Source organism: Petromyzon marinus, chromosome 21 (assembly GCF_048934315.1).
Source record: "Petromyzon marinus isolate PM22_M1 ecotype Great Lakes invasive population chromosome 21, UKy_Petmar_22M1.pri1.0, whole genome shotgun sequence".
NCBI lineage: Eukaryota > Metazoa > Chordata > Hyperoartia > Petromyzontiformes > Petromyzontidae > Petromyzon > Petromyzon marinus.
The window spans coordinates 7,401,178-7,428,905 of record NC_133687.1 but is presented as its reverse complement, the minus strand read 5'-3'; the positions used below and the strand labels follow the sequence as shown (position 1 = coordinate 7,428,905).

Genomic DNA, 27,728 nt, shown 5'->3' with positions numbered 1-27,728 from the left:
GAAGCCATGGGACAGAGGCGGCGGTCACCGCGTCACGCGCTTCAGATGCGCATTCTGCGGCCGTCTGGAACGCTCTTCTCTCCGATATCAGGAAGCCACTGGAGCTATGCACTTTTAAATCACCATCTATTGGCACGGTTGGCTACGTACGGTGCGAAAGAAGTTCAACGCGCATGGATAACACACCTGTCATATTTTTCATTTTAAAGCCATGGTGTTATTGACAAATGTGTTTTTTTTGTCGTTGCTATTAACAGCACGAACGCCTTTCCACCTTGGTGAGCATTCAAAGAGGGGTCACCAATGAACTGTTCCCCAGCGTGTCAAAACCGCTAGACAGGTGTGCTTTGTCTTGAAGAAAATATTGTGTTGAAAATGATGCGCTCCCAAGAAGGCCTTATGACCGATGAGATGCGTAAACAAAAACAAAGAGTCCAATATATATCTTCAATACAGGTTTTTTTTGGGGGGTCAGATCGCGTAAGAAAAAAATGTGTCGTTCAACTCGCCACCACCCGACACAGCCAATTAGTAAGATTTGTCACGCGAACAAACACATGCCGACTCGTTACTAGTACAGCACACCGGTGTGTCGAAGAGTGGCGGGCTTAATGACACATTCATATTTACGCGATCTAACCCCCAAAAAAACCTCCGTAATGGATCATATTGGTCGCGAAAGCCAAACGTGTGTAAATATATTTCCTAACTGGAGAAACGGATACATGAATGAGGAGTTTCGTCTTCTCACCTACTATGTTCTTTGTGTTTTTTTTATTTATTTCCACCACAACAACGCTCACGATCGTGTGGAGTGATCCCCAGAGGGGTGGCATCTTTACTCCGCTCTTAACGATCGGCACGGCTCAACCACGTCAATACACCGGCGGCTACCAAAGTGAGGCGTGAATGCACGAGCTGTGCCTGCGTGTAACGGATATTCCAGGCGAGATAATATAACAGGGAATGTTGCAGGTGAGCTATTTAATCTTTAATATTCCAGGTGAGATAAAACCAGAAATATTCCAGGCGAGATAATATAACAGGGAATGTTGCAGGCGAGCTATTTAATCTTTAATATTCCAGGTGAGATAAAACCAGAAATATTCCAGGCGAGATAATATAACAGGGAATGTTGCAGGTGAGCTATTTCATTTGGAATATTCCAGGGGAGATATTTAATCTTTAATATTCCAGGTGAGATAAAATCAGAAATATTCCAGGTGAGATAATATACGAGGGATTATTGCAGGTGAGATATTCAATTTGGAATTTTCCCGGTGAGACATTTTATTTAGGAATACTCCAGGTGAGATATAATTCCCAACAATCCAGTTTCGATGTTGCCATTAGGAATATTGCGGGCGATTTATTAACATTGTGAATATTCCAGGTGAGATGTAATCAATGAATTAATAAATACAGGTGGGCTCTCTCACCTGCAGGAGGCGGGAGATGTCACAGGGCCTGGCCCCACTGTGAGCCAATTCGATGATCCGGTGCCGCGTGGAGTCCGGCAGCGGACGTCCGTTCACGAACATTCCGCCCAGCTGATTAACCCCGCTGTGACCTAATTCATTATCACAATAACAACAACAACGGCAATCAAAATGAGACGTGTGAAATTGTTGCCTCGCTTCAGTGCTTCTCGCCCCCAACGCAGGTGCCACTTGCCTTTTTGATACATGGGCGTCTGTTTACAGCATCGGGGTGATGCCTCGCGTGGAGTCCTCCAACGACACGAGGAGGAGGAGGATGAGGATTGGCCTGGAGACACGTGGAGCAGAAGGCGCAGCACGTGTTAGGCAGGTGGGACGCGTAGCGTCGTCATCGACGTCACACGTGGAGCAGAAGGTGCACCACGTGTTAGGCAGGTGGGACGCGTAGCGTCGTCATCGACGTCACACGTGGAGCAGAAGGCGCAGCACGTGTTAGGCAGGTGGGACGCGTAGCGTCGTCATCGACGTCACACGTGGAGCAGAAGGCGCACCACGTGTTAGGCAGGTGGGACGCGTAGCGTCGTCATCGACGTCACACGTGGAGCAGAAGGCGCAGCACGTGTTAGGCAGGTGGGACGCGTAGCGTCGTCATCGACGTCACACGTGGAGCAGAAGGCGCACCACGTGTTAGGCAGGTGGGACGCGTAGCGTCGTCATCGACGTCACACGTGGAGCAGAAGGCGCACCACGTGTTAGGCAGGTGGGACGTGTAGCGTCGTCATCGACGTCACACGTGGAGCAGAAGGCGCACCACGTGTTAGGCAGGTCGAACGCGCAGCGTCGTCATCGACGTCACACGTGGAGCAGAAGGCGCACCACGTGTTAGGCAGGTGGGACGTGTAGCGTCGTCATCGACGTCACACGTGGAGCAGAAGGCGCACCACGTGTTAAGCAGGTCGAACGTGAGGTGTCATCGACGTCTCCATCATCAGCACCATCACGATCTTCATCGTGGTCATTGTGTCGTCATCATTGTCAAAATGTCTCAATGCGCCACAAACAGGATCGAACATCTGCATATAAGTCTTATATATATACAGACTAATACATATCTCATCATCATGATTCCACGATAGTGACATATAGGTAAGATACCAGTACATTGTGGTATACAGAATACATATATAATGTACACCACAATACCACGATATCGTGGTGTGTGTATAGTGAGGCTAGCTATATTCTGTATATATACACCACTCTGTATATCAACATTATACCACTTTATCGTGGTGTGTATAGTGAGGCTAGCTATATTCTGTATATATATACACCACTCTGTATATCAACTTCATACCACTATATCGTGGTGTGTATAGTGAGGCTAGCTATATTCTGTATATATCACTCTGTATATCAACATTATACCACTATATCGTGGTGTGTGTATAGTGAGGCTAGCTATATTCTGTATATATATACCACTCTGTATATCAACATCATACCACTATATCGTGGTGTGTGTATATTGAGGCTAGCTATATTCTGTATATATATGTATACACCACTCTGTATATCAACATTATACCACTATATAGTGGTGTGTGTATAATTGAGGCTAGCTATATTTTGTATATATACACCACTCTGTATATCAACATCATACCACTATATCGTGGTGTGTGTATAGTGAGGCTAGCTATATTCTGTATCATACCACTATATAGTGGTGTGTGTATAATGAGGCTAGCTATATTCTGTATATACATACCACTCTGTATATCAACATCATACCACTATATCGTGGTGTGTGTATAGTGAGGCTAGCTATATTCTGTATATATATATACCACTCTGTGTATCAACATTATACCACTATATCGTGGTGTGTATAGTGAGGCTAGCTATATTCTGTATATATATACACCACTCTGTATATCAACATCATACCACTATATCGTGGTGTGTGTATAGTGAGGCTAGCTATATTTTGTATATATACACCACTCTGTATATCAACATCATACCACTATATCGTGGTGTGTGTATAGTGAAGCTAGCTATATTTTGTATATATACACCACTCTGTATATCAACATTATACCATTATATAGTGGTTTGTGTATAATTGAGGCTAGCTATATTCTGTATATATACACCACTCTGTATATCAACATCATACCACTATATCGTGGTGTGTTTATTGAGGCTAGCTATATTCTGTATATACATACCACTCTGTATATCAACATCATACCACTATATAGTGTTGTGTGTATAATGAGGCTAGCTATATTCTGTATATATACACCACTCTGTATATCAACATCATACCACTATATCGTGGTGTGTGTATAGTGAGGCTAGCTATATTCTGTATATATACACCACTCTGTATATCAACATCATACCACTATATCGTGGTGTGTGTATAGTGAGGCTAGCTATATTCTGTATATATACACCACTCTGTATATCAACATTATACCACTATATAGCGGTGTGTATATGTTGGGGCTAACAGTATTCTGTATATATATATACACACACCACTAAATATATATGTACACATCATACCGCTATATAGCGGTGTATATTATACTATAGATATAGTGGTTACGGTTAGATTTTACACAACGCTGTTCGCTTTGATCGTCCGCGGGACGTCGTTTCAGATGTCCCACGCGACGGCGTTTTGTGGCGTGCGCCTCGCCGACCTGGGCGTGAACCCCAGGAAGAAGGTCGCTCATCAATCAGAGGCCCCCCCCCCCAACCGTGTGACGATCACGAGAGCCACGAAAGCCTCACCGACATCATCATCATCAAACATCGGCATCAGCTTTGTCATCGTCCATCATCATCATCAGCAGCAGCAGCAGCATCATCCACGAGCCAACTCACGTCGCTTGCACGTGCTATTGTTATTGTTGTTAGTGGTGTAATTGTTGTTGTTGTTATTGTTGTTAGTGGTGTAATTGTTGTTATTGGTGTTATTGTCGTTGTTGATGATGGTCGCTGCATTGAGGCGTCGTGAAAAGGAGAATCTGTTCCGATCTCTCACGGAGAGGGCGTCCACGCATAGCGGACACCGAAGCGGACACCGAAGCGGACACCAAAGCGGACACCAAAGCGGACACCGAAGCGGACACCGAAGCGGACACCAAAGCGGACACCGAAGCGGACACCGAAGCGGACACCTCGAATGTAACTTCAAGTGGCTGCTGCTCCACACGGCGGGACACGAGGCAGTGTCTACGCGCACGTTTGTGCATCATCATCATTAAGTATCAACACCATCATCATTAAGTATCTACACGGTCATCATTAAGTATCTACACCATCAACACCATCATCATCATTAAGTATCTACACCATCATCATTAAGTATCTACACGGTCATCATTAAGTATCTACACCATCAACACCATCATCATCATTAAGTATCAACACCATCATCATTAAGTATCTACACGGTCATCATTAAGTATCTACACCATCAACACCATCATCATCATTAAGTATCTACAACATCAACACCATCATCATCATTAAGTATCTACACCATCATCATTAAGTATCTACACGGTCATCATTAAGTATCTACACCATCAACACCATCATCATCATTAAGTATCTACACCATCAACACCATCATCATCATTAAGTATCTACACCATCAACACCATCATCATCATTAAGTATCTACAACATCAACACCATCACCATCATTAAGTATCTACAACATCAACACCATCACCATCATTAAGTATCTACACTATCAACACCATCATCATCATTAAGTGTCTACACCATGAACGCCATCATCATTAAGTATCTACACCATCAACACCATCATCATCATCATTAAGTATCTACACAATCAACACCATCACCATCATTAAGTATCTACACTATCAACACCATCGCCATCATTAAGTATCTACAACATCAACACCATCATCATAATCATCATTAAGTATCTACACCATCAACACCATCATCATCATTAAGTGTCTACACCATGAACGCCATCATCATTAAGTATCTACACCATCAACACCATCATCATCATTAAGTATCTACACCATCAACACCATCATCATCATTAAGTATCTACACCATCAACACCATCACCATCATTAAGTATCTACACTATCAACACCATCACCATCTTTAAGTATCTACAACATAAACACCATCATAATCATCATTAAGTATCTACGACATCAACACCATCATCATCATCATTAAGTATCTACACCATCAATACCATCATCATTAAGTATCTACACCATCAACACCATCACCATTAAGTATCTACAACATCAACACCATCACCATCATTAAGTATCTACACTATCAACACCATCATCATCATCATTAAGTATCTACACCATCAACACCATCATCATCATCATTAAGTATCTACACCATGAACACCATCATTATGATCACCATCATCATCATCAGCTGCTGCTGTGGTTTGTATGAGGACTAAGCTGTTCAGGGGTTGTGGCCCCAGAAGCTTCGCGGCGGAGACCAAAGCCTCAGGTGAACTTCTGCGTCGTCTTTCGTGACGGGGAAGAGGAGGTAGGAGGAGAGAGGACGAGGAGGGAGGACGAGGAGGAGGAGAGAGGACGAGGAGGAGGAGGGAGGAGGAGTTTGTTGTTTGTGGTACTCTGGCTATCCAAGCAGCATCATTTCGCAGCGGCTTTTCGCTCAGCCATCGAACAAGGACGGTGGTGGTCACCGCATCATCGTCATCATCGTCATCACCATCATCACCATCATCGTCATCACCGTCATCACCATCACCATCATTATCGTCGTCATCATCGTCATCATCGCGCGGCGCTTTCACATGCGCTTCTGCGGCCGTCTGGAACGCTCTTCCCTTCCGACATTAGGAAGCCACTGGGAGCTATTCGCTTTTAAACCATCGTCGTCTAGATTGACAAACTCATTTCTTTACAACTGATTTGTGTCTTTAGTTTGTTGTCCTTGCCCCGCACCTCTGATTAGTGCGGTTGGCGACGTACGGTGCGAAAGAAGTTCAACATTGCGTACGCACAAACGTACCGACGTCATCACCACCACCACCAGCTTCTGCGGCCGTCTGGAACGCTCTTCCCTTCCGACATTAGGAAGCCTACTGGGAGGCTGCGGCACTTCGAAATCGTCGTCTACATTGACAAACTCATTCCTCGAGAACTGCTTTGTTGCGTTTAATTTTTTCTGTCCTCCCCGCCTTCCCCCGGACCCCTCCAATAGTCTCCGAAAGAAGTTCAACGTACATACAACAACAATCATCTGAGAATAGGGTTTCCCCTTTTATCTGGCAACAAAACAGAAGTGTTGAGACGTTAAAACACCAAGCTGGAACCTTTCACGAGGAATCATGTTACTGTATTAACCACAATGCTTGTGGTCAGAATGCAAACAAAAAACACACACTCTGATAATATGATGCATTGTCCTTGAAACTGATTGGTCCACACCAGAGACAGCTTTCTTTTGAGCCTCGTCTCAAAAACGGTGTTAGACCACCACCACCACCATCATCATCATCAGGGTTGTGCAGTGCCACTGTTTGACGGTTAAGCGCGCGGGGCAAAACACAACTGGTGGTATTCGGTAAAGTCACAATAGAACCAAAGAGCATGGATCCTTGCAGTCACGAAAGCTTCAAATCTAGAATTCACAACTGGTGGCTTTGCGGCGTTTGCCGAGACCGCTGCCTGTGGATGAGATGGGATGAAGGGGGGGGGGGGGGGCGAGACGTCCACAGGCCGTAGCGAACGCGGCCGTGCGAGCTGCCAGAGCTGAAGAAGAGCCCCCCCCCACACCCACCCACAGTGCCCCCCCCCCTCCCCCCCCCGTGTAATAATTACCCCGGCTTACAAAATGAACTTTCCTCATCAAAGTTAACGAGCCATTCACAAAGCAGTAGCCAGGCCGTGCGTGCGTTCGTTCGCAACCTCCCCCCCCCACCTGACCCCCCTCCCCCACCACCCCGTTCTCCCACAACCCCCCACCCCAAACTCCTCACGAGATAAATACTCAGAGCCATCATCCACCGTCGAAGGCAAATGGCCAGAGCCAATCGGGGGATCCCCCCCCCCCCATCCCTCCTCGCTGCCACCCTGAACGTGCCTCCTGCCACCACCACCACCATCGCCACCATCACCACCGCCACCATCGCCACCATCACCACCGCCACCATCGCCACCATCACCACCGCCACCACCACCATCACCACCACCACCATCACCACCATCACCACCGCCACCACCACCACCACCACCATCGCCACCATCACCACCACCATCGCCACCACCACCACTACCATCACCACCATCGCCACCATCACCACCGCCACCACCACCGCCACCACCATCGCCACCATCACCACCACCATCACCACCATCGCCACCATCACCACCACCATCACCACCATCGCCACCATCACCACCACCATCACCACCATCGCCACCATCACCACCACCATCACCACCGCCACCGCCACCACCGCCACCGCCACCATCACCACCACCATCGCCACCACCGCCACCACCACCGCTACCACCACCGCCACCATCGCCACCGCCACCACCATCGCCACCACCGCCACAACCACCGCCACCACCACCGCCACCACCGCCACCACCGCCACCACCACCGCCACCACCACCACCACCTCCCTGACCACCCCGAACTCTCCCCGCCCGTGTCCCCTGGCAGCTCCCCTACAATGAGACCCCCCCCCCCCCCGGTGAGCGCAGGGCCGCAATCATTAACGCGACGCCGCCCCCCCCTCCTCCCACCGCTCCTGGTGCGAGTTTCTTTGCCTCCGTCATCCCCCCCCACCCCCGGCACCATCGCCCCCCACCCCCCGTCCTCCCCGATTATCGCGGTTGGCGACGTGCGGTGCGAAAGAAGTTCAACGCGCATCACGCGCGACCCCGGGGGGGGGGGGGGGTGGTTGGCTCGTCCCAGCTAGAGTGGAGTATCGACGTGCCCAGCGCGCGCGCGTGATGCTGTGCGGGAACAACACAAAACACAAAACACTAAAAATACGCTCGCCACTAGGTCCGCTATATGTGAGCGTTCTGTGTCTTCTAACCACCCACAAAGCCATTGCCGAATAGCAGCAACAATCTTTGAAGTCGGGGCGCACGGCGTTTGGGTGAGCGGGCAGTTCGATTCGGGGCCACGGGCCGGCGTGCCATCGGGAGCCACGTGGTAAGCGACGATGGGCGATTGGACGTCGGTTTATAACAACTCGCAAACTCGTGCAGACGACATGTGGTGATATCTAAAAGAGAGGCAGCGCGGGATTGTAATGATTGTTGTGGAGTGGGACGTTGGGTAAAGCCGCTGTGCCATTTGGTTCTATCGGTAAAGTCACGCAGAAAGTAGAATCAAATTATAATAGAATACGACGTTTCGGTTGCAACACAAGCAACCGTCATCAGGTAAGAACGAACGATAAAACACAGACACGGGGACAGCATAGGCGGACACACATGCAGAGAGAGAGAGACACACACACAGACAAAGCGAGACACACACCAAAACAAACAGCGAAGGACGTTGGCAACACGGCTCTTGACTGGTCTCGCACACAAAGACACAAAGACACACGCCACCCACCGTGTAGTCTACGTAGAGTGTTGGTTGGGGCAAGTGCTGACGTTGTAAAGTCTACACTTAAAGCATTGCCGATTTGAAGCTTTCGTGACTGCAGGAATCCACACTGTTTGGTTATTTCGGTAAAGTCGCGTAGGTAGAAAATACAATAAATCACGACGTTTCGGGCGCCCGAAACGTCGTGATTCTTAAACAGCAATGCTTTTTTTAAAGTATTTCTGTTTAAGAAGGCTTTCGCCAGAGTGTCATCTTTAGATTCATGCCCTCCTTTTGCTATTATGATGATGATTATTCATTAGACGATGTAACTGATTACTTCTTACGCTTTTTTTAAACGCTTTCCACGCTTACTACTACGCTTACTGCTATACAGCGCTCTGTGATGCATGGGTGAAAAGCGTCATATAAATCTCGTGTATGATGATGATGGTGAATGGTTTGGCGCCAGCAGGACAACGTTGTCTTCCATGCTTTGTAGACGTGAACCAAACAACGGGAACGCTCAGATCCCTCCGCTTGCAGTCCTCTCGTCGTCTGAAACTCACGGGCAAGTCGGCCTTCGTTCGGTGCGCATGGGCCTCGTCTGAGGAGCAGCCTATCAGCGGGGGTCCGAGGGCTACGCAATCGTTCAGCGATTTTAAGTTGAAGCTAGAATCTTGCTTTTTTTTTTTCCAACTTGCTTTGACTTAGGATTCTTTTGTAAGCGTCTTTTAAAAACAAACAAAAATATGCCTTCGCTAGAAATGTATTATAATGCGATTTTGTTTTGTCTGGAAATTGCTTTTATTGTTGTTGCTATTTAGTCTCTTAACAATGTTTCACTTTGCCTGTACAGCACTTTGAATTGCATCTTTTGTACGAAATAGTGCTATCGAAATGAAGACTTGATTGATTGATCGTTACACAGGGATGGTGTTTACAGCACCCGATTGATCTTCGGTGTATGGGTTCTGTCGTCTATAAATATATTATAAATAATATATTATTTATAATATATGTTCAGCACCGCTTGGATGGTGATTGGGATGGATGGCTCTGAATTTGGAGACGCAGACCACGTGCAGCGAACTGTGGCATGCTATTAGTTGCTGTGTTTGATCATTTATATATATGTGTGTGTTTGCTTTTCGACAATGTTTGATAAACGTATTTAAACTGACATCCTTAGTGATTGACGACGCGTTAAATTACTTCCTGAACACATTGAATTGAAGATGTTTTTGGGGTGGCTAGATCGCGTTAATAGGAATGTGTCGTTAAACCCGCCACCACCCGACACGCAACCGATTGGGAAGGTTTGTGTCACGTAAACAAAACGCGACCTTACCCAAAAACCCCTCTTGTAGAAGATATTGATCGTGTGATCCTTCCGTGTTACAATTGAGGATGTATTAAAAATCGCTCTCTCTCTGGATGAACACGGACTTGTAAGAAAAATAACTGAACGTAGAAACAGCTTATGATGCCATATACAGCCGTAAGAATTCGTTACGTTTAGTTTAACTTGCATCATTCATGCAAATCTACGAACGACACGAACGCCAAGACTGGTCCCGAGACGCGACCACGCGGTCAAGGGCATGCGGAGGTGAACCACAACACGACCCTGCGAAGAAGGTCCACTGTCCGAAACGTCGCCTATTGCATACTTCTCCTCTTTAAGGAGACCGCGGTTGGCGTTGACGAGTGTGCCGAGTTATGTAAGTATGAACAATACGAATAGGCGTTTACCCGATGTTGTTCTGGCAAACCGCCCGAAGATGCTGGATGTGATCATCAGCAAAACGTCTTACTACTCAAAATTCGAAATGTTGTGGATCCACTCTTCAAACACACCGGTGGGCTGAAGATTAAACGAATTGGCGTTTTGTTAACGTGACACATTGGTTTTTTTTTACTGATTGGCCGTGTCGGGTGGTGGAGGGTTGCGACACATTGATAATAACGCGATCGAACTAAAAAAAACGTTTATTATCGTGTTTGTTGTTGTTGTTAAATATGTAACTGTGGAAGTGCTTAAATGTAGTCTGCCGGCCGGAGCCGCCCTGGAAAAACGAGCTTCTTAGCCCCACCGGTTTCACTCAGTGGGAAATCGACTTCTTCTGATTCTGATGCAATTGTTACAAATGTTTGCGGTGAAACTTAACTTGCTGCCTGTGCCCGCGCGTGTCTTGTTGAAACCCAACATTGCCCTCCACCCCCCTCCAATCGAAGCGTTGTGACGGAGAACGCCGTCAGCACGTTTACATCTCGTCATGCATCTCGCTTTAGGGGTGACACCGGGTTGAATGTACTGCGGGCAATTTCCACCACGCGCCGCGCGTGTTCATTTACTAGGGGACGCCGCGATGGCTGGGAGGTGTGTTAACTACCCCGCCCGCTGCTATCAGAATGAGAATGATTGATTTACACTGCAGGAGGAATACGATGAGCTATAACAGCTCCTTTTCTCACAGATGTCCAGTAGGGGCGTGGGGTAAGAACGTTACAACAACAACAACAAACAGTTACAGAAACACGACGGGAGTTCAAAGGTACAAGAAAGGTTAACAAACAAACACAAACCAACACAAACAAACACAAACAAAGACAAACAAACACGAAACCATCACCGTCCTACCAGACAGTTCACTGAGGTATAAACTGATATTTTCCAAAGCGGCCTGGTCACAAATAATAGCTCAACAAAGTGGGCCATCATTTTGACATATACAGCAGCAAACTAATCAAAATGACCTAAACGGGTGTTTCTAAGTATACAGGAGGTCGTGGGTTAAGATCCCAACCCTGACGCCTGCTGTATATTTGGAGTTTGCGTGTCTCTCTCTCATCATCATCATCATGGTGGTGTTGAGATGTTAACTACCTCGCCTGGTGTACAGGAGGTCGTGGGTTCGATCCCGACCCTGACGCCTGCTGCTCTATATTTGGAGTTTGCGTGTCTCTCTCTCATCATTATCACGGTGGCTAGGAGATGTTAACTATCTCGCCTGGTGTACAGGAGGTCGTGGGTTCGATCCCGACCCTGACGCCTGCTGCTCTATATTTGGAGTTTGCGGTGTCTCTCTCTCTTTCCGTGGTCGCAGTGGATTTATCTTTGGGTCCTCCGGGTTTTCCCCCTCCACGTTTAGACACCAACATCACGACGCGTTGAGATGATTTGGCTGCGAGAAAATGTCCACGTGGTGATGAGGAAAAGCCTCCACTTCGTTGAGCTATCGTTTGTGGTAGCCAGGTCGCTTTTTGAAAAATAGCCAAATATATCTTAGTGAGCCTCAAATGGTAAAATAAAATAAAATGCTCATAGGGATGCCAGGGTCGTTAAAAACGCGTGGGGTCGTTATTTAATCATCTCGCGCCCTGCGACCCGGCGGATGAAAAAATATTCCCACCGACACAAACAAAAAACCCCCTCGGCTTCCCGTTATATCGACTACACCGCTATACTCTTTAGTTATTTCGGCAAAGTCACGAAAGAAACAGAGAGTATGGATTCCTGCAGTCGCGAAAGCGTCAAATCAGGATTGTTTTTTTTAATATATCCGCTGTTCCCAGTCTGGGGAAAGCGCGCATCCCATACAGCTGTGCGTTCGCCTCCTCAGTCGTCGTGACGCTGGTTTGGTTTATTTTAACCATATATAATAAATGGGTGATGCGTGTTTATATTATAGAACGTAACTTGCCCTAAGTAGTGTGTGTGGATGTGTAATGATGGGGAACGGTGGCGCAGCGGTTAGCGCACTACGCCTCGAATTCAGCGACCCGAGTTGCATTCCCGCTCGGGGGGGAAAGGGGGGGGTCACTATCAGAATCAGAATATTTGTTTATACTGGAGGAATCCGATGAGCTATAAAGCTATTTTTCACCGATGTCCAGTAGTGGCGGTTATCTGAACTGGTCATGCGACTCCCCTAGGTCGACTCAGCCTCAAATGAGTACCTGGGGCGGTGTGTAAACATCGCCACGAGGGAGACAAAGGCGGCCGGGCGTGATGCTGGCCACCCACCCCCTCGTGTGCCCGTTTGCGGCCTTCATAGGTGCTCGCGAACAGCACTTATCCCCAACCGTCTGTTACCGGCTACACGGGGGATCTTTGTCTTTATCTAACGATGAACCCGAGCATCGGACACCTGTGTGGCGTCGTGGCGATTAGCAGCCAGCGCCGTTATCACGACACTAATTTAAATCACGACGTTTCGGGCGCAACACAAGCGTCCGTCATCAGGTGGGAAAGCATGGTCTGCTGCTGAGGCAGACTCTTTTTAAAAACAATTTTAACAGTGGTACACACACACACACAACGTGTACACACACACACACAACGTGTGTGTGTACCACTCACACTAAACCGTGCCTGGTTATGTATCTGTGCGTCAAGTACTGTAAACTATATATATATGCGTACATGTACAGAGCACGCCCGGCCGCCTTTGTCTCCCTCGTGGCGATGTTTACACACCGCCCCAGGTACTCATTTGGTTATGTATCTGTGCGTCAAGTACTGTAGACTATATATATGCGTACATGTATAGAGCACGCCAATTTGCCCAGCGCCAGCGTATACATATGTAAAGGTGTACACTTGCTAATAAAAAATATATTTTAAATACTTGGAAATTTTACCATGTAAAGGACTGTGTTCCCATAACACCACTTGCCCCAATAGCCTGTTAAATGCTATACGGGGGATCTTAATATTTTGTACAACGTTGCCCCCTAGTCTCACATTGCCAATAGACCAAACACTGCCCATAGACTAGCATTACCCGTAGACTAACATTACCCATAGACTAACATTACCCATAGACTAACATTACCCACAGACTTACATTACCCATAGACTAACATTGCCCGTAGACCAACATTACCCATAGACTAACATTACCCATAGACTAACATTACCCGTAGACTAACATTACCCATAGACTAACATTACCCGTAGACTAACATTACCCATAGACTAACATTACCCATAGACTAACATTACCCATACACTAGCATTACCCATAGACTAACATTACCCATAGACTAACATTGCCCATAGACTAGCATTGCCCATAGACTAACACTGCCCATAGACTTACATTACCCATAGACTAACATTGCCTATAGACTAACATTACCCATAGACCAACATTACCCATAGACTTGCATTGCCCATAGACTAACATTGCCCATAGACTAACATTGCCCATAGACTAACATTGTCCATAGACTAACGTTACCCATACACTAGCATTACCCATACACTAGCATTACCCATAGACTAACATTGCTCATAGACTTATATTGCACCATAGACTAACACTGCCCATAGACTAACATTACCATAGACTAACATTGCCCATAGAGTAACATTGCCCATAGACTAACATTACCCATAGACTAACACTACCCATAGACTAGCATTGCCCATAGACTAACATTGCCCGTAGACTAACATTACCCATAGACTAACATTACCCATAGAGTAACATTGCCCATAGACTAACATTACCCATAGACTAACACTACCCATAGACTAGCATTGCCCATAGACTAACATTGCCCGTAGACTAACATTACCCATAGACTAACACTACCCATAGACTAACATTGCATATAGACTAACATTGCCCATAGACTACATTGCCCATACACTAACATTACCCATACACTAGCATTACCCATAGACTAACATTGCTCATAGACTAACATTACCTATAGACAAACATTGCCTATAGACTAACATTACCTATAGACAAACATTGCCCATAGACTAACATTACCATAGACTAACATTACCCATAGACAAACATTACCCATAGACTAACATTGCCTATAGACTAACACTGCCTATAGACTAACATTACCCATAGGCAAACATTACCCATAGACTAACATTGCCTATAGACTAACATTACCCGTAGACTAACATTACCCGTAGACTAACATTGCCCATAGACTCACATTGCTCATAGACTAACATTACCCATAGACTAACATTACCTATAGACTAACATTACCCATAGACTAACATTGCTCATAGACTAACATTACCCGTAGACTAACATTACCCATAGATTAACATTGCTCATAGACTCACATTACCCATAGACTAACATTACCCATAGACTAACATTACACATAGACTAACATTGCCCATAGACTAACATTGCTCATAGACTAACATTACCCATAGACTCACATTGCTCATAGACTAACATTACCCATAGACTCACATTGCTCATAGACTAGCATTGCACCACAGACTCCACGAGCTCTCGAGTAAACATCACGGACAGAGCTCGATGACGAGGACAAGGCCACGATCGAGGAACGTCTCCGACAAAGGTCGTGCAGCTCACACACGGAGCGAGCGAGACAGCGAGACGCCGGGCGCAGCGTCGATTAAGTTACCGAGCGGGAGGACTCGGTAGGAATTGGGTGGCCTACCGCCGGTCCCTCCGTCTCTTCACCGGCAGCCTCGACGACGACTTTCCCCCCCCTCTCTCCAATAAACAACACCGGACAGCAGGAGGGGCACCACCCCCGTCACAGCACCAGGCAGTGCGCTGCTTTACCGAACAACACTCTCACCTGGGCTTCACGCCGCAGCGCAGGTGGGCACGCGGAACCCGCGTTGTTGTTGTTGTTGAAGTTGTTGTTGTGGTGGTGGTTGTGGCACACGGCTTGAGCAGAGATCCCCCCCCCCCCCACGCCGCCTCCCTACACCGCGTGCGCGGATTCTGAGCGCCGCGCGCTCGGAGCAGGGACAAACTTCAGAGGCGTCGGCTGCGGCTGCTGCGGCTGCGTGCGCTCTGCTGAAGCTGCGTCGCGTTGTGTCGAGGTAGCGCGCCGTGACTGACCGCCGCCAGCGAACGCGCTCACACACCCACTCGTCCACCCACCCACACGCGCGCGCCCTACCCACCAACGTGCCCACCCACCCACCCGCAAGCCCGCGCGCGCCCTACCCACCAACGTGCCCACCCACCCGCAAGCCCGCGCGCGCCCTACCCACCAACGTGCCCACCCACCCGCGCGCGCGCGCGCACGCACGGGCGCGCGAGGTGTCAGCAGCCTCTTGACTCCCACCGCACGTGTCAGACGGGCACGGCTGGAGCGCCTTCTTCATACAGCCACTCTCTTCTCTCTGTCGATTGGTCCACTGACGTGGGTGTGTGTGTGTTAGTGTGTGTGTGTGTGTTAGTGAGTGTGTGTGTGTGTGTGTTAGTGTGTTGTGTTAGTGAGTGTGTGTTAGTGAGTGGTCTGGCGAAAACAACCCCCTGTGGTTGGGCAGTGCCGTCGGGGGGAGGGGCAATTTCGATTGGCCATTCCCTTCATGGCCTTTGTAACCACCACAGCAGCCAAACGGGGGCTCTGGACGGGTGCGAGGGGCTGGTAACCCCTCCACCTTCAATTAATTACCACAAAACCGCGATTTAAAAAATGTAATTAATACGCTTGTGCCGGAGGCCCCGGGGAGACAGGTGTCTATGACGTCTCCTGGCCAAGCCCCATTTGGCAGAGCCAGGAGAGATTGAATCTTTACCCTCGGGGCTCCTCCAGAAACAACAAAAACCATTACGGGTGGCCACGTGTAATGTTTGAACGCTCACTGTGGAGAGGCTCCCACTCCTCTGTCAGGAGCTGGACCGGTACCGCCTGGATCACTGTGGTATTCAGGAGGTCCGGTGGACCGGTTCTGGCTCCTGCCACCATGAGGGGTGGACAATTCTCTACTCGGGCCAGGAGACTGCCAAACAACAGGGAGTGGCTCTTTTTCTGAACAAAAGAATGAAGGGAGCGTAGGAGCGTGGCGGTGAGGTGTGGGAAGCTTTAAGCCCCAGGCTACTTTGGGCTTGCCTTCCCATCAACCAGTGGCGAGGAATGGTGGTCGTGGCTACTTATGCCCCACCAAAGACGAACATCCGTGGAGGGATGCAGATGAGTCAGATGCCTTCTATGACTTCCTGTCACAGGTGCTAGCTAAAGTGGCCCCTCGGCATAGAGTCATCTTGGCGCATCCACACAACATTATGGATGCATGCCGGGTCCTAGAACATCTGCTGGACTACATAGTAATGGAACAGCGGATGCGGACCCATGTCCTTCACACCAGGACCTACCGTGGAGCTGATCTGCCAACTGACCATCGACTTGTTATCTGTAAAATGCGCCTGCCATTATTCCACTCCGGTGGTGGGTGTACACCCAGGACCCCATTCAAACCCATAGTGGCCTGGTCTCAGCCAGCTGATGAAAGTTGCAAGCGAGAATTTCATCATCACTTGCGGCTGGGGTTGGCATCGTCCCCCACTCCTCCTGATGTCGAGGGTAAATGGGCGAGGTTTGGGACTGTGACTCATGCAGCTGCAATGGTTGCTTTGGGTACACGGTCCAGACCTCCCCAGAGACCCTGGCTGACAGAGGAGGTGTTCAGGCTGGCTTGGAAACAAGCGACAGGCCCACTGTCATCGGCTACAGAATCCCACGTCAGAGAATGAGGAGGCTTACCGCAGCCTTCGCTCGGAGGTTCGGAGAGCCGTGAGGCGCTGCAAGGATGGGTGGTGGTCGCGGGTTGCTGAGGAGATGGAGTCTGCCTCAGTGGCCCGCGATCACAAATCGCTCTTTAACTCCATCGAAAAAGTAACCTGCAGCGCCACACCGATTACCATCATTAGGGGAAAGAACGGTGATCCCATCTCCAGGAAACAACAAAGGCAGACACAGATGCTGCTGTTGTTTCCGTGCCTGTGTTCTATCATTCCTTCTTACCTGATGATGGTTGCTCGTGTTGCAATCGAAACGTCGTATTATATTATTATTTGATTTTATTTTCCACGTGACTTTACCGAAAGAACCAAAGAGGGTTTGTGTTAGTGAGTGTGTGTGTTTGTGTCAGTGTTCGACACTTCACGTGGCCTCAAACGTGCACATAGCCTGGTACAAACGTCGTGGTCGTGGTGACGTCACCGCCACTTAGTGGCGAATGGCGGTTGTTGTTGTGAGTGTGTCAGTGTGTGTGTGTCAGTGTGTGTCAGTGTGTGAGTGTGTGTGTGTCAGTGTGTGTCAGTGTGTGTCTAAGCACGCGTAAGTGTTAAAAATACACAAAATGCTTCATTTAAACACCACACCACATCGCCTCGCAACTAACAAACGCCGTTACGGCATATAAATCGCAACAACAACAAAAAAAACACCCATTACGGTATTCAAATGTCGTTATCGATACATTGATCGATGGTACAATGGATATTTAAATAATAATAATAAATAAACCATTTCCTTCCACCACCCGACAGAGTCAATCAAGTCAAGTTCTTCACGTCATGGGCCCCTCCGATGAGCGCGGTTGGCTATGGTACGGTGCGAAAGAAGTTCAATGTACGTGTTGGGGGGGCGGAAAGTTTTCCCATGATAATAGCTGCTCACCCCGGCCTATAGATGCCCCGATACTTTCATTGTCTGTGCGCTGTTCGCATTTTGGCGTTGTCCTCTGGTCTGACACTGTTTGTTAGTCGTGAGGCAACGCGGAAGGCGTAGGACAATTAGATTTTGTAGCAATGGTTATTAAATTGAGTGAGCGTACTGGCAGTCTATAATGTAGTCTACAATACGCTCACCAAGCTTAAAAACCAGGCTACAGTCTACATTATAGACTGCCAGTACACTCACAAAACTTAATAACCAGGCTACAGTCTACATTATAGACTGCCAGTACACTCACCGAGGTTAAGAACCAGGCTACAGTCTACATTATAGACTGCCAGTACACTCACTCACATTGAGAACCAGGCTACAGGCTACATTATAGACTGTCAGTACACTCACAAAACTTAAGAACCAGGCTACAGTCTACATTATAGACTGCCAGTACACTCACTCACATTGAGAACCAGGCTACAGGCTACATTATAGACTGTCAGTACACTCACAAAACTTAATAACCAGGCTACAGTCTACATTATAGACTGCCAGTACACTCACAAAACTTAATAACCAGGCTACAGTCTACATTATAGACTGCCAGTACACTCACGAAGGTTAAGAACCAGGCTGCAGTCTACATTATAGACTGCCAGTACACTCACCGAGGTTAAGAACCAGGCTACAGTCTACATTATAGACTGTCAGTACACTCACGAAACTTAATAACCAGGCTACAGTCTACATTATAGACTCTCAGTACACTCACCGAGATTAAGAACCAGGCTAAGTCTACATTATAGACTGTCAGTACACTTACAAAACTTAATAACCAGGCTACAGTCTACATTATAGACTGCCAGTACACTCACCAAACTTAATGACCAGGCTACATGCTACATTAGTGGTTTTTATTATTTGTATTTTATTTTGATTATTTTTGTATTCACTTTTTTATTTTTCTATCTAAGTGACTTTACCAAACGAACCAAACAATACGATAATTAGTTATTTTTTACGTGTGCAGTACGTGTTTTAATCTCGATATATCGACATTTAAGAAATTTGTTTGACACATTTCCAGACCATACACGGCCAATATCGTACCGATGTCTTTGGGTCTTCGGGGTTAGTTGTTTTTGTTTTTCATTTCGGCAAAAATAAACCGGAGGGATGATGAAAAGTGAGCAAATTTTTCATTTTTAAAACGGCAAATAATCGTACTTGGTGAGACGATTACATCCAGAATCGTGGGGTGATAACTTAAACAACTCGTCTCTATCGTGTTGTTGGGGGGGGGGTGAAGTCACAGTTAAACATCCACACGGCGCAAAGTGGCCTAGCCCGCAAGAAATCAACTACAACTCTGCATCGTTCTCTCCGTCGTGAAAGCGCTCAACCAGTGGTTCTTAACCTTTACTGGAGCCGCGCAATCCTTTGGATCTCGATCACACTTTTTGTTTACAATGTTAATAAATACATCGGGTTGTAGCTTGCGTGTCCGTGCATAATTTGCGTGTTTCGATGATTTACCTTCGGACAAAAATCTGGCCGTGTCTCGCACCTCCAGAAAGGGGCATCACGAACCACTCGTGTAGTGTATAGTGTAGTGTATAGCGTGGTGTAGTGTATAGTGTAGTGTATAGCGTAGTGTATAGTGTAGTATATAGCGTAGTGTATAGTGTAGTGTATAGTGTAGTGTATAGTGTAGTGTATAGTAGTGTAGTGTATAGGAGTGTAGTGTATAGCGTAGTGTATAGCGTAGTGTATAGTAGTATAGTGTAGTGTATAGCGTAGTGTATAGCGTAGTGTATAGTAGTGTAGTGTATAGTGTAGTGTATAGCATAGTGTAGAGTGTCGTGTATAGTGTAGTGTATAGTGTCGTGTATATTAGTGTAGTGTATAGTAATGTATAGTGTAGTGTATAGTAGTGTAGTGTATAGGAGTGTAGTGTATAGGGTAGCGTATAATGTAGTGTATGGTGTAGTGTATAGTGTAGAGTATAGTGTAGTGTATAGTGTCGTGTATAGTGTAGTGTATAGTGTAGTGTATAGTAGTGTAGTGTATAGGCGTGTAGTGTATAGTAGTGTAGTGTATAGTGCAGTGTATAGTAGTGTAGAGGTACAGTCTATAGTAGTATAGTATATAGTGCAGTGCTTCTTAACCTTTACCGCAGCCTGCACGCCTTTAGAGACGCAATCCTGTAGAGACGCACGCGATTGTGAACGCAAAAGTTCAACGTTGGTGAGCTGCTGCTTCTTATTTTTTAACCCCCACTAAACATGCGCGCAATGTGGCTTTGACGCGTACAAACGGTCCTCACATCGACCGAGGTCGTGGATTCGATGACGTTTCAGTGTCAACCCGACTTCGGCGTTTTTCATACTTTTATTTTTGTATTTTTTTTGTATTTTACCACACTGAACCGTGTAGCTCTTTCTAGACCTGGCTGTCACAAATGATAGCCCAACGAAAGTGGGTCCACGTGGTCGTCATCATCATCATCGTCATCACGTGGAAACGTATCGCAGCCAAACACTCTGAACGACCGAGGTCGTGGATTCGATGACGTTTCAGTGTCAACCCGACTTCGGCGTTCTTCATACTTTTATTTTTGTATTTTTTTTGTATTTTACCACACTGAACCGTGTAGCTCTTTCTAGACCTGGCTGTCACAAATGATAGCCCAACGAAAGTGGGTCCACGTGGTCGTCATCATCATCATCGTCATCACGTGGAAACGTATCGCAGCCAAACACTCTGAACGCGTGACGCGTTATTTCAAATGTGGAGGGAAAAAGTCGGAGCAGACGGAAAGAAATCCACACCGCAAACTCGAAATCTTCAGCAGGCGTCAAGATCGGGATCGAACCCACGACCTCCTGCATACCAGGCGAGGTAGTTAACATCTCCTAGCCACCGTGATGATGATGAGAGAGAGAGAGAGATGCAAACTCCAGATATACAGCAGACGTCAGGTTCGGGATCGAACCCACGATCTCCTGCATACCAGGCGAGGTTGTTAACATCTCATAGCCACCGTGATGATGATGAGAGAGAGAGAGAGAGATGCAAACTCCAGATATACAGCAGACGTCAGGTTCGGGATCGAACCCACGATCTCCTGCATACCAGGCAAGGTAGTTAACATCTCATAGCCACCGCAGCGCCATTCATCCTGGCGACCCGCCACGCTCCCCCCCACGTGTACAGGCGTCGTGTGACGTCATAAAGAATGTACATTCGTCGTGTGATTCATAGAGAATGTCCACTCGACACGCAACGCCAATATTACGTAATAATGTACTCATTATTTGGTGATGCTGCGTTGGCAGTGCCACACAAGCACAAGCTAATGCCCATTGCGCGAAACGTCACCTATTATACACTAGATTGTTTGCCCGCCCAAGGACGGGTGTATATTGCAGTCAATCTGAAATATTCAATAGAAAAATTGTTCAGCTCATGATTATTAAAGAGGGGGGTTGCCCCATGTGGAGTGACGTCACCCGCTAATGGTTATTGGGGAGTGGTGCGGAATGTGGTGTGATGTCGCCCCTCGTAGTTGTTGTGGAGGGGTGCGGCATGTTGTGTGACGTCACCCGCTCATGATTATTAATGATGGGCCTATCACGTGGAAACGTACAGCAGCCAAAGACTCGACACGCGCGTGACGCTGATTCCAAATGTCAGAGAAAAACATCACGCGACCACGGGGGGGAGAGAGAGAGAGAGAGACAGAGAGTCGCGCAAGCTCAAACTATACAGCAGCAGGCATCGTCAGGGTCGGGATCGATCCCACGACCTCCTGTGTAACAGGCGAGGTAGTTAACATCTCCTAGCCACCGTGGCGCTTGCCGTCTTTCGTCATCACTGCCTTTACGATGTCTCTCTCTCTCGTGTAACGTATTAAAAAAAAATAACTTCAATCATTTGGTGGTGGTGGTGGTGCGACAGATAATTGCTGATGTTTCTTTGTGTTCGTTTTGTCCTTCCCCCCGCACCTCCGATTAGCGCGGTTTGGCTACGTACGGTACGAAAGAAGTTCAACGTACGTACGTGAGAGGTTCAAGGCGCAGTACAAGCAAGCGCAGTTGACAACGCGAACTCAACACACTTCAGAGAATAAAGCAAAAATTTATAGACGACGTTTCGAGCATAAGGCCATTTTAAGCAGGGGCATTGCCCATAACGTCGCCTATTATATACACGTTATTTGTATACATAATGCAGAGTGTATACACAGTATTGCATATCAATCGATACACCATCCTTCCAAAGTATTTATTCCAGATGAGCACCCACCTATATTTAACAAGGATTATATGCAAATATGCGTACAAAGAAAAATAATGGAACGATGATTAACTCATAATACACGCGTATATATGTATGAACCGTACACAACGCAGATATTTTGTAATCATAATAAATATACATGCAAATGTATATACAGTACACACACACGTACAAAAACTTACCATCCCAGAGGATTGTGGCTTATACATGATTAAATAGACACGAAAACAAATTGTCCCATCCGAATGAAAATAACAAACATATAGTCTGTCCATCAGCCTATAAAATAATAAGCCTCCTCCTCCTCGTCGTCATACAATGGACAATTAAAAAGAAATGCTACGGCAGTGCGATTGTGGCCATTCAAACCATAAACTCTGGACCACGTAGCAAACCCATAGAGACACAGAGAGATACATAGAGACACAGAGAGACACATAGAGATGCATAAATACCTTAAGAGATACATTAAAGACAAGGGACGGCAGTGCGATTGTGGCCATTCAAACCATAAACTCTGGACCACGTAGCAAACCCATAGAGACACAGAGAGATACATAGAGACACAGAGAGACAGAGAGACACATCGAGATGCATAAACACCTTAAGAGATACATTAAATACAAGCCACGGCAGTGCGATTATGGTCATTCAAACCATTAACTCTGGACCACAGAAACACAGAGAGGCACATAGAGACACGGTGAGAGATGCATAGAGACACATATAGATACATAGACACCGAGAGATATAAATTAAAGACAAGCAGTGCGATTGTGGCCATGCAAAGCAGCACCGGTTAAGATAATCGTCACTTGGTGTTGCCCGTGAGCGCGAATAGAACCCGGGTCGCCAGGTTCGTAGCGCAGCGCGCTAACCGCTGCGCCACCACTCCCCGTGACACACACACATACACAGAGATATATATATACATACTCATCGCTATATCTACCGTATTCCCCCGAAGGAAGCACAACAATTAACTCACTCGAACGCAGTCTCCATTAACAGCAAGTGGGCCAATGTTGCTGTGCCGTGCAAGCATCAAGTCCCAATGTTTGAGACCGATGATGCTGGATGAAATTACCAGCGAAACGTCGTACTCGAAAATTGCTAATGTTGTGGATTCACTCTTCCAACACACCGGTGGGCTAAAGTAGTGACCTATTTGTCTTTTGTCAACCTGACACTTTTTTTTACTGATTGTCCGTGTGTCGGGTGGTGGGGGGTTACGACACATTTTATAAATAACGCGATCATGAACGCAAAGATCCCCCGTATAGAGGCTGTTGTAGACTGTTGGGGCAAGTGCTGTTAGCGAGCAGCAGCAGCTGCACCTGCGAAGGGCGTGAATCTCACACGACGAGGAGGAGGAGGTGTGTGGGTGGCCAGCAGCTCGCCCGGTCGCCTTTGCCTCCCGAGTGGCGGCGTTTTCTGTTTTGTTATTTAGTACACATCGCTACACCAGGTACTCAATTGAGGCTGAGTCGACCTAGGGGATGCCCAGGACCGGTGAAGATAAATCGTCGTTTGGTGCTGGCCACGTGGGAGCGGGAATCGAACTCGCTAACCACTGCGCCACCGTTCCCCCACGACATCGGCTACAAAGACAAAGGTAAAAAGATCCCCCGTATAGCCTTGACAGGCTGTAGGGGCAAGTGCTGTTAGCGAGCAACACCTATGAAGGCCGGAACGGTACACGAAGGGGGTGAGTGGCTAGCAACCACGCCCGAGCGCCTTTGTCTTCCTTGTGGTCATATTTACACACCGCACCCAGGTACTCATTTGAGGCTGAGTCGACATAGGGGAGGCCCAGGGCCGATTTAGATCATCGTCACTGAGTGTTGGCCGTGAGCGGGAATCGAACCTGGGTCGCCGGGTTCATAGCGCAGCGTAGCGCTAACCGCTACACTACCAGTATATATATCTATAATATATATGTACAAACACACTGACGATAACTTTGTCGAAAGCCGTGCGAGTGATGAGAGATGGCTGAGGTCGTTTCGGAGACGCTGGGATGTAGACGCGGCTGAGGCAGAGGCAACAACGAGGAGCACAACAACAACAACAACAACAAAAACTCATGACAATTATACAATTTAAAATTATACAAATTTAAATTATATAAATGTAAATAATAAAAAATTATACAACTTAAAATGATACAAATTAAAATTATACAAGTTAAAATAATTAAAATAATACAAATTAAAATTATACAAATTAAAATTATATAAATCTCAATGAGACAAATTAAAATAATTAAAATTATACAAATTAAATTAATATTATACAAATTAAAATGATACAAATTAAAATGTTGCAAATTAAAATTACACAAATTAAATGAATATTACACGCATTAAAATTATACAAATTTTGTACATGGCGACGCGATCCATAATATGAGGTTTTCTTGTTGTTGGGTTAGATTGCGTAAACATATAAATGTGTCATTCTTAGTTCTTTCGGTAAAGTCACGTTGAAGGGAAACAACAAAATAATAAAATATATATAAAACAATAAAAATTCTCACGACGTTTCGACCATAACACAAACGGTCGTCTTCAGGTGAGAATTTTTATTGTTTTATATATATTTTATTATTTTGTTGTTTCCCTTCAACGTGACTTTACCGAAAGAACTAAGAATATGAATTACTGCAGTCACGAAAGCTTTAAATCAAAATATAAATGTGTCGTTAAACGCCGCCACGACCCGACACAGACAATTAGTGAGGTTTAGTGCCACGTGAACAGAACGTGGACCCAATTCGTCGCTAGTTCAGCACGCCGCGGTGTGTTGGAGAGCAAAGCCACAATTCTAAATGAAGCTTTCGTTAGTGCAGGAATGCATCATTTTTGTTTCTTGCGGTAAAATCACTTAGGTAGAAGAAAAACAGAACAAAAGATCACAACGTTTCGATCGCAACACAAGCGGGTCATCCTCAGGCGGGGGGGGGGGGGGGAAACTAAGAATCCAACAGTGGAACTGCCTGAGGACGACCGCTTGCTGTTGCGATCGAAACGTTGTGATCTTTCATTATTATTATTATCTACCTACGTGACTTTACCGAAAGAACCAAAGAGTATGGAATTCTAAATGTTGTGGGTAACCCCACGACTCTACGTGTAAATGTTGTGTTTATTCTCGAGCACGCAATCGGCGTGCCACGTTCTCTGGCCGTGACAAACCTCACGAATTGGCTGTGTGTGGGGGGGGGGTGGTGGCGGGTTTAACGACACATTTAAATCTTCTTTGGTTCTTTCGGTAAAGTCACCACGTAGAATGAGAATAAGATAATAAATTAATAAAATAGCACGATAAAATTCTCACGACGTTTCGGCCACAACACAAGTGGCCTTCATCAGGTGAAGGGACGAGACTGTCTGGAGGACAGCGCTGGAGCGAACACAGCCAAGCTCAGACCGCGGTCTGAAGGCCGCTTGTGTTGCGGCCGAAACGTCGTGAGAATATTTTTGAGTTATTTTGTTTTATTAATTTGTTATCTTATTCTCATTCTACGTGGTGACTTTACCGAAAGAACCAAAGGAGATGAATCCTTGCAGTCACGAAAGCTTTAAGTCGACACATTTACACTCACGCGATGTCTCACCTCTTACTGTGGATACTACTGCTCGCAAAAGCCTCCGACGAAGGTTGCGTGTTCAAATGACAACGCGGAGCGCATCTTTATTCCGTAGAATAAATGAAAACAAAACAATAAAACACGCGCGGTTTAAAAAAATATATATTTATAAAAGAGAAAATCAGCAAAAACAATGCAGGCATCTGCTGATAAACCAAATTGATTAGTATATTTGTCCATGACGTGGCAAATATATTTGATAGGCTCTGTCGGGTGGTGCAGGAGGGCTGTGGTTTTATTTCATTTTACCAGGTCAGGTGCCCGCTGAAGAGCTACGTAGCTATTTTTCAGAAGCGACCTCGGCTCTCACAAACGATTGCTCAGCGAAGTGGCGGCTACACCTCATCATCATCATCACCACCACCACCACGTGGAAATTTATAGCAGCAGCCAAACAGTCGATGTTGACTCTTAACGTGGAGGGGAGACACCGGAGGACCCGGAGAAAAATCCACGCGACCACGGGGGGAGAGAGAGACACCGCAAACTCCAAATATACAGCAGCAGGCATCGTCAGGGTCGGGATCGAACTCACGACCTCCTGTATACCAGGCGACATAGTTAACATCTCCTAGCCACCGTGATAGAGACACCGCAAACTCCAAATATACAGCAGCAGGCATCGTCAGGGTCGGGATCGAACCCACGACCTCCTGTATACCAGGCGAGGTAGTTAACATCTCCTAGCCACCGTGATAGAGACACCGCAAACTCCAAATATACAGCAGCAGGCATCGTCAGGGTCGGGATCGAACCCACGACCTCCTGTATACCAGGCGAGGTAGTTAACATCTCCTAGCCACCGTGATAGAGACACCGCAAACTCCAAATATACAGCAGCAGGCATCGTCAGGGTCGGGATCGAACCCACGACCTCCTGTATACCAGGCGAGATAGTTAACATCTCCTAGCCACCGTGATGATAGAGAGACGCAAACTACAAGTATACAGCAGCAGGCATCGTCAGGGTCGGGATCAAACCCCCACGGCCCGCACCTCCACCCCGCCCCTTCCCCCCAACCCTCCCTCGCGTCCCTCCCCCCACCGCAGCACGCGGAGTACGACGCTAATGCCGATAAAAAGCTCGCGACGAACTAACGACAACACCACCAATGGATAAAGCCCTTCTTCACAGCACGCAAAATGCTTGCTCACACACACACGGGGTCATCTTGCGTCTCCATGCGCGCGGTGTGTACGCAACGTCGTACGTAGCCAACCGTAGATAATTGGGAGTGTTAATTTGTAGACTTGTCGCAATTCGACGTAAAATCAGC

The 27,728-nt window shown here is 46.8% G+C and overlaps 1 protein-coding gene across 1 annotated transcript in view; it reads right to left on the bottom strand.

Moving 5' to 3' along the window:
- Nucleotides 1-15,897, bottom strand: part of LOC116944442 (paired box protein Pax-6-like) — a 33,266-nt gene extending 17,369 nt beyond the window's left edge. The window contains exons 1-2 of the mRNA XM_076068493.1: nt 15,669-15,897; nt 1,440-1,767 (exon numbers count right to left, since the gene is read on the bottom strand). Of these exons, the coding sequence (XP_075924608.1) occupies nt 1,440-1,541 (102 nt within the window). The 5' untranslated portion in view covers nt 1,542-1,767; nt 15,669-15,897. The remainder of the gene's footprint in view (nt 1-1,439; nt 1,768-15,668) is intronic.
- Nucleotides 15,898-27,728: the final 11,831 nt, after the last annotated feature.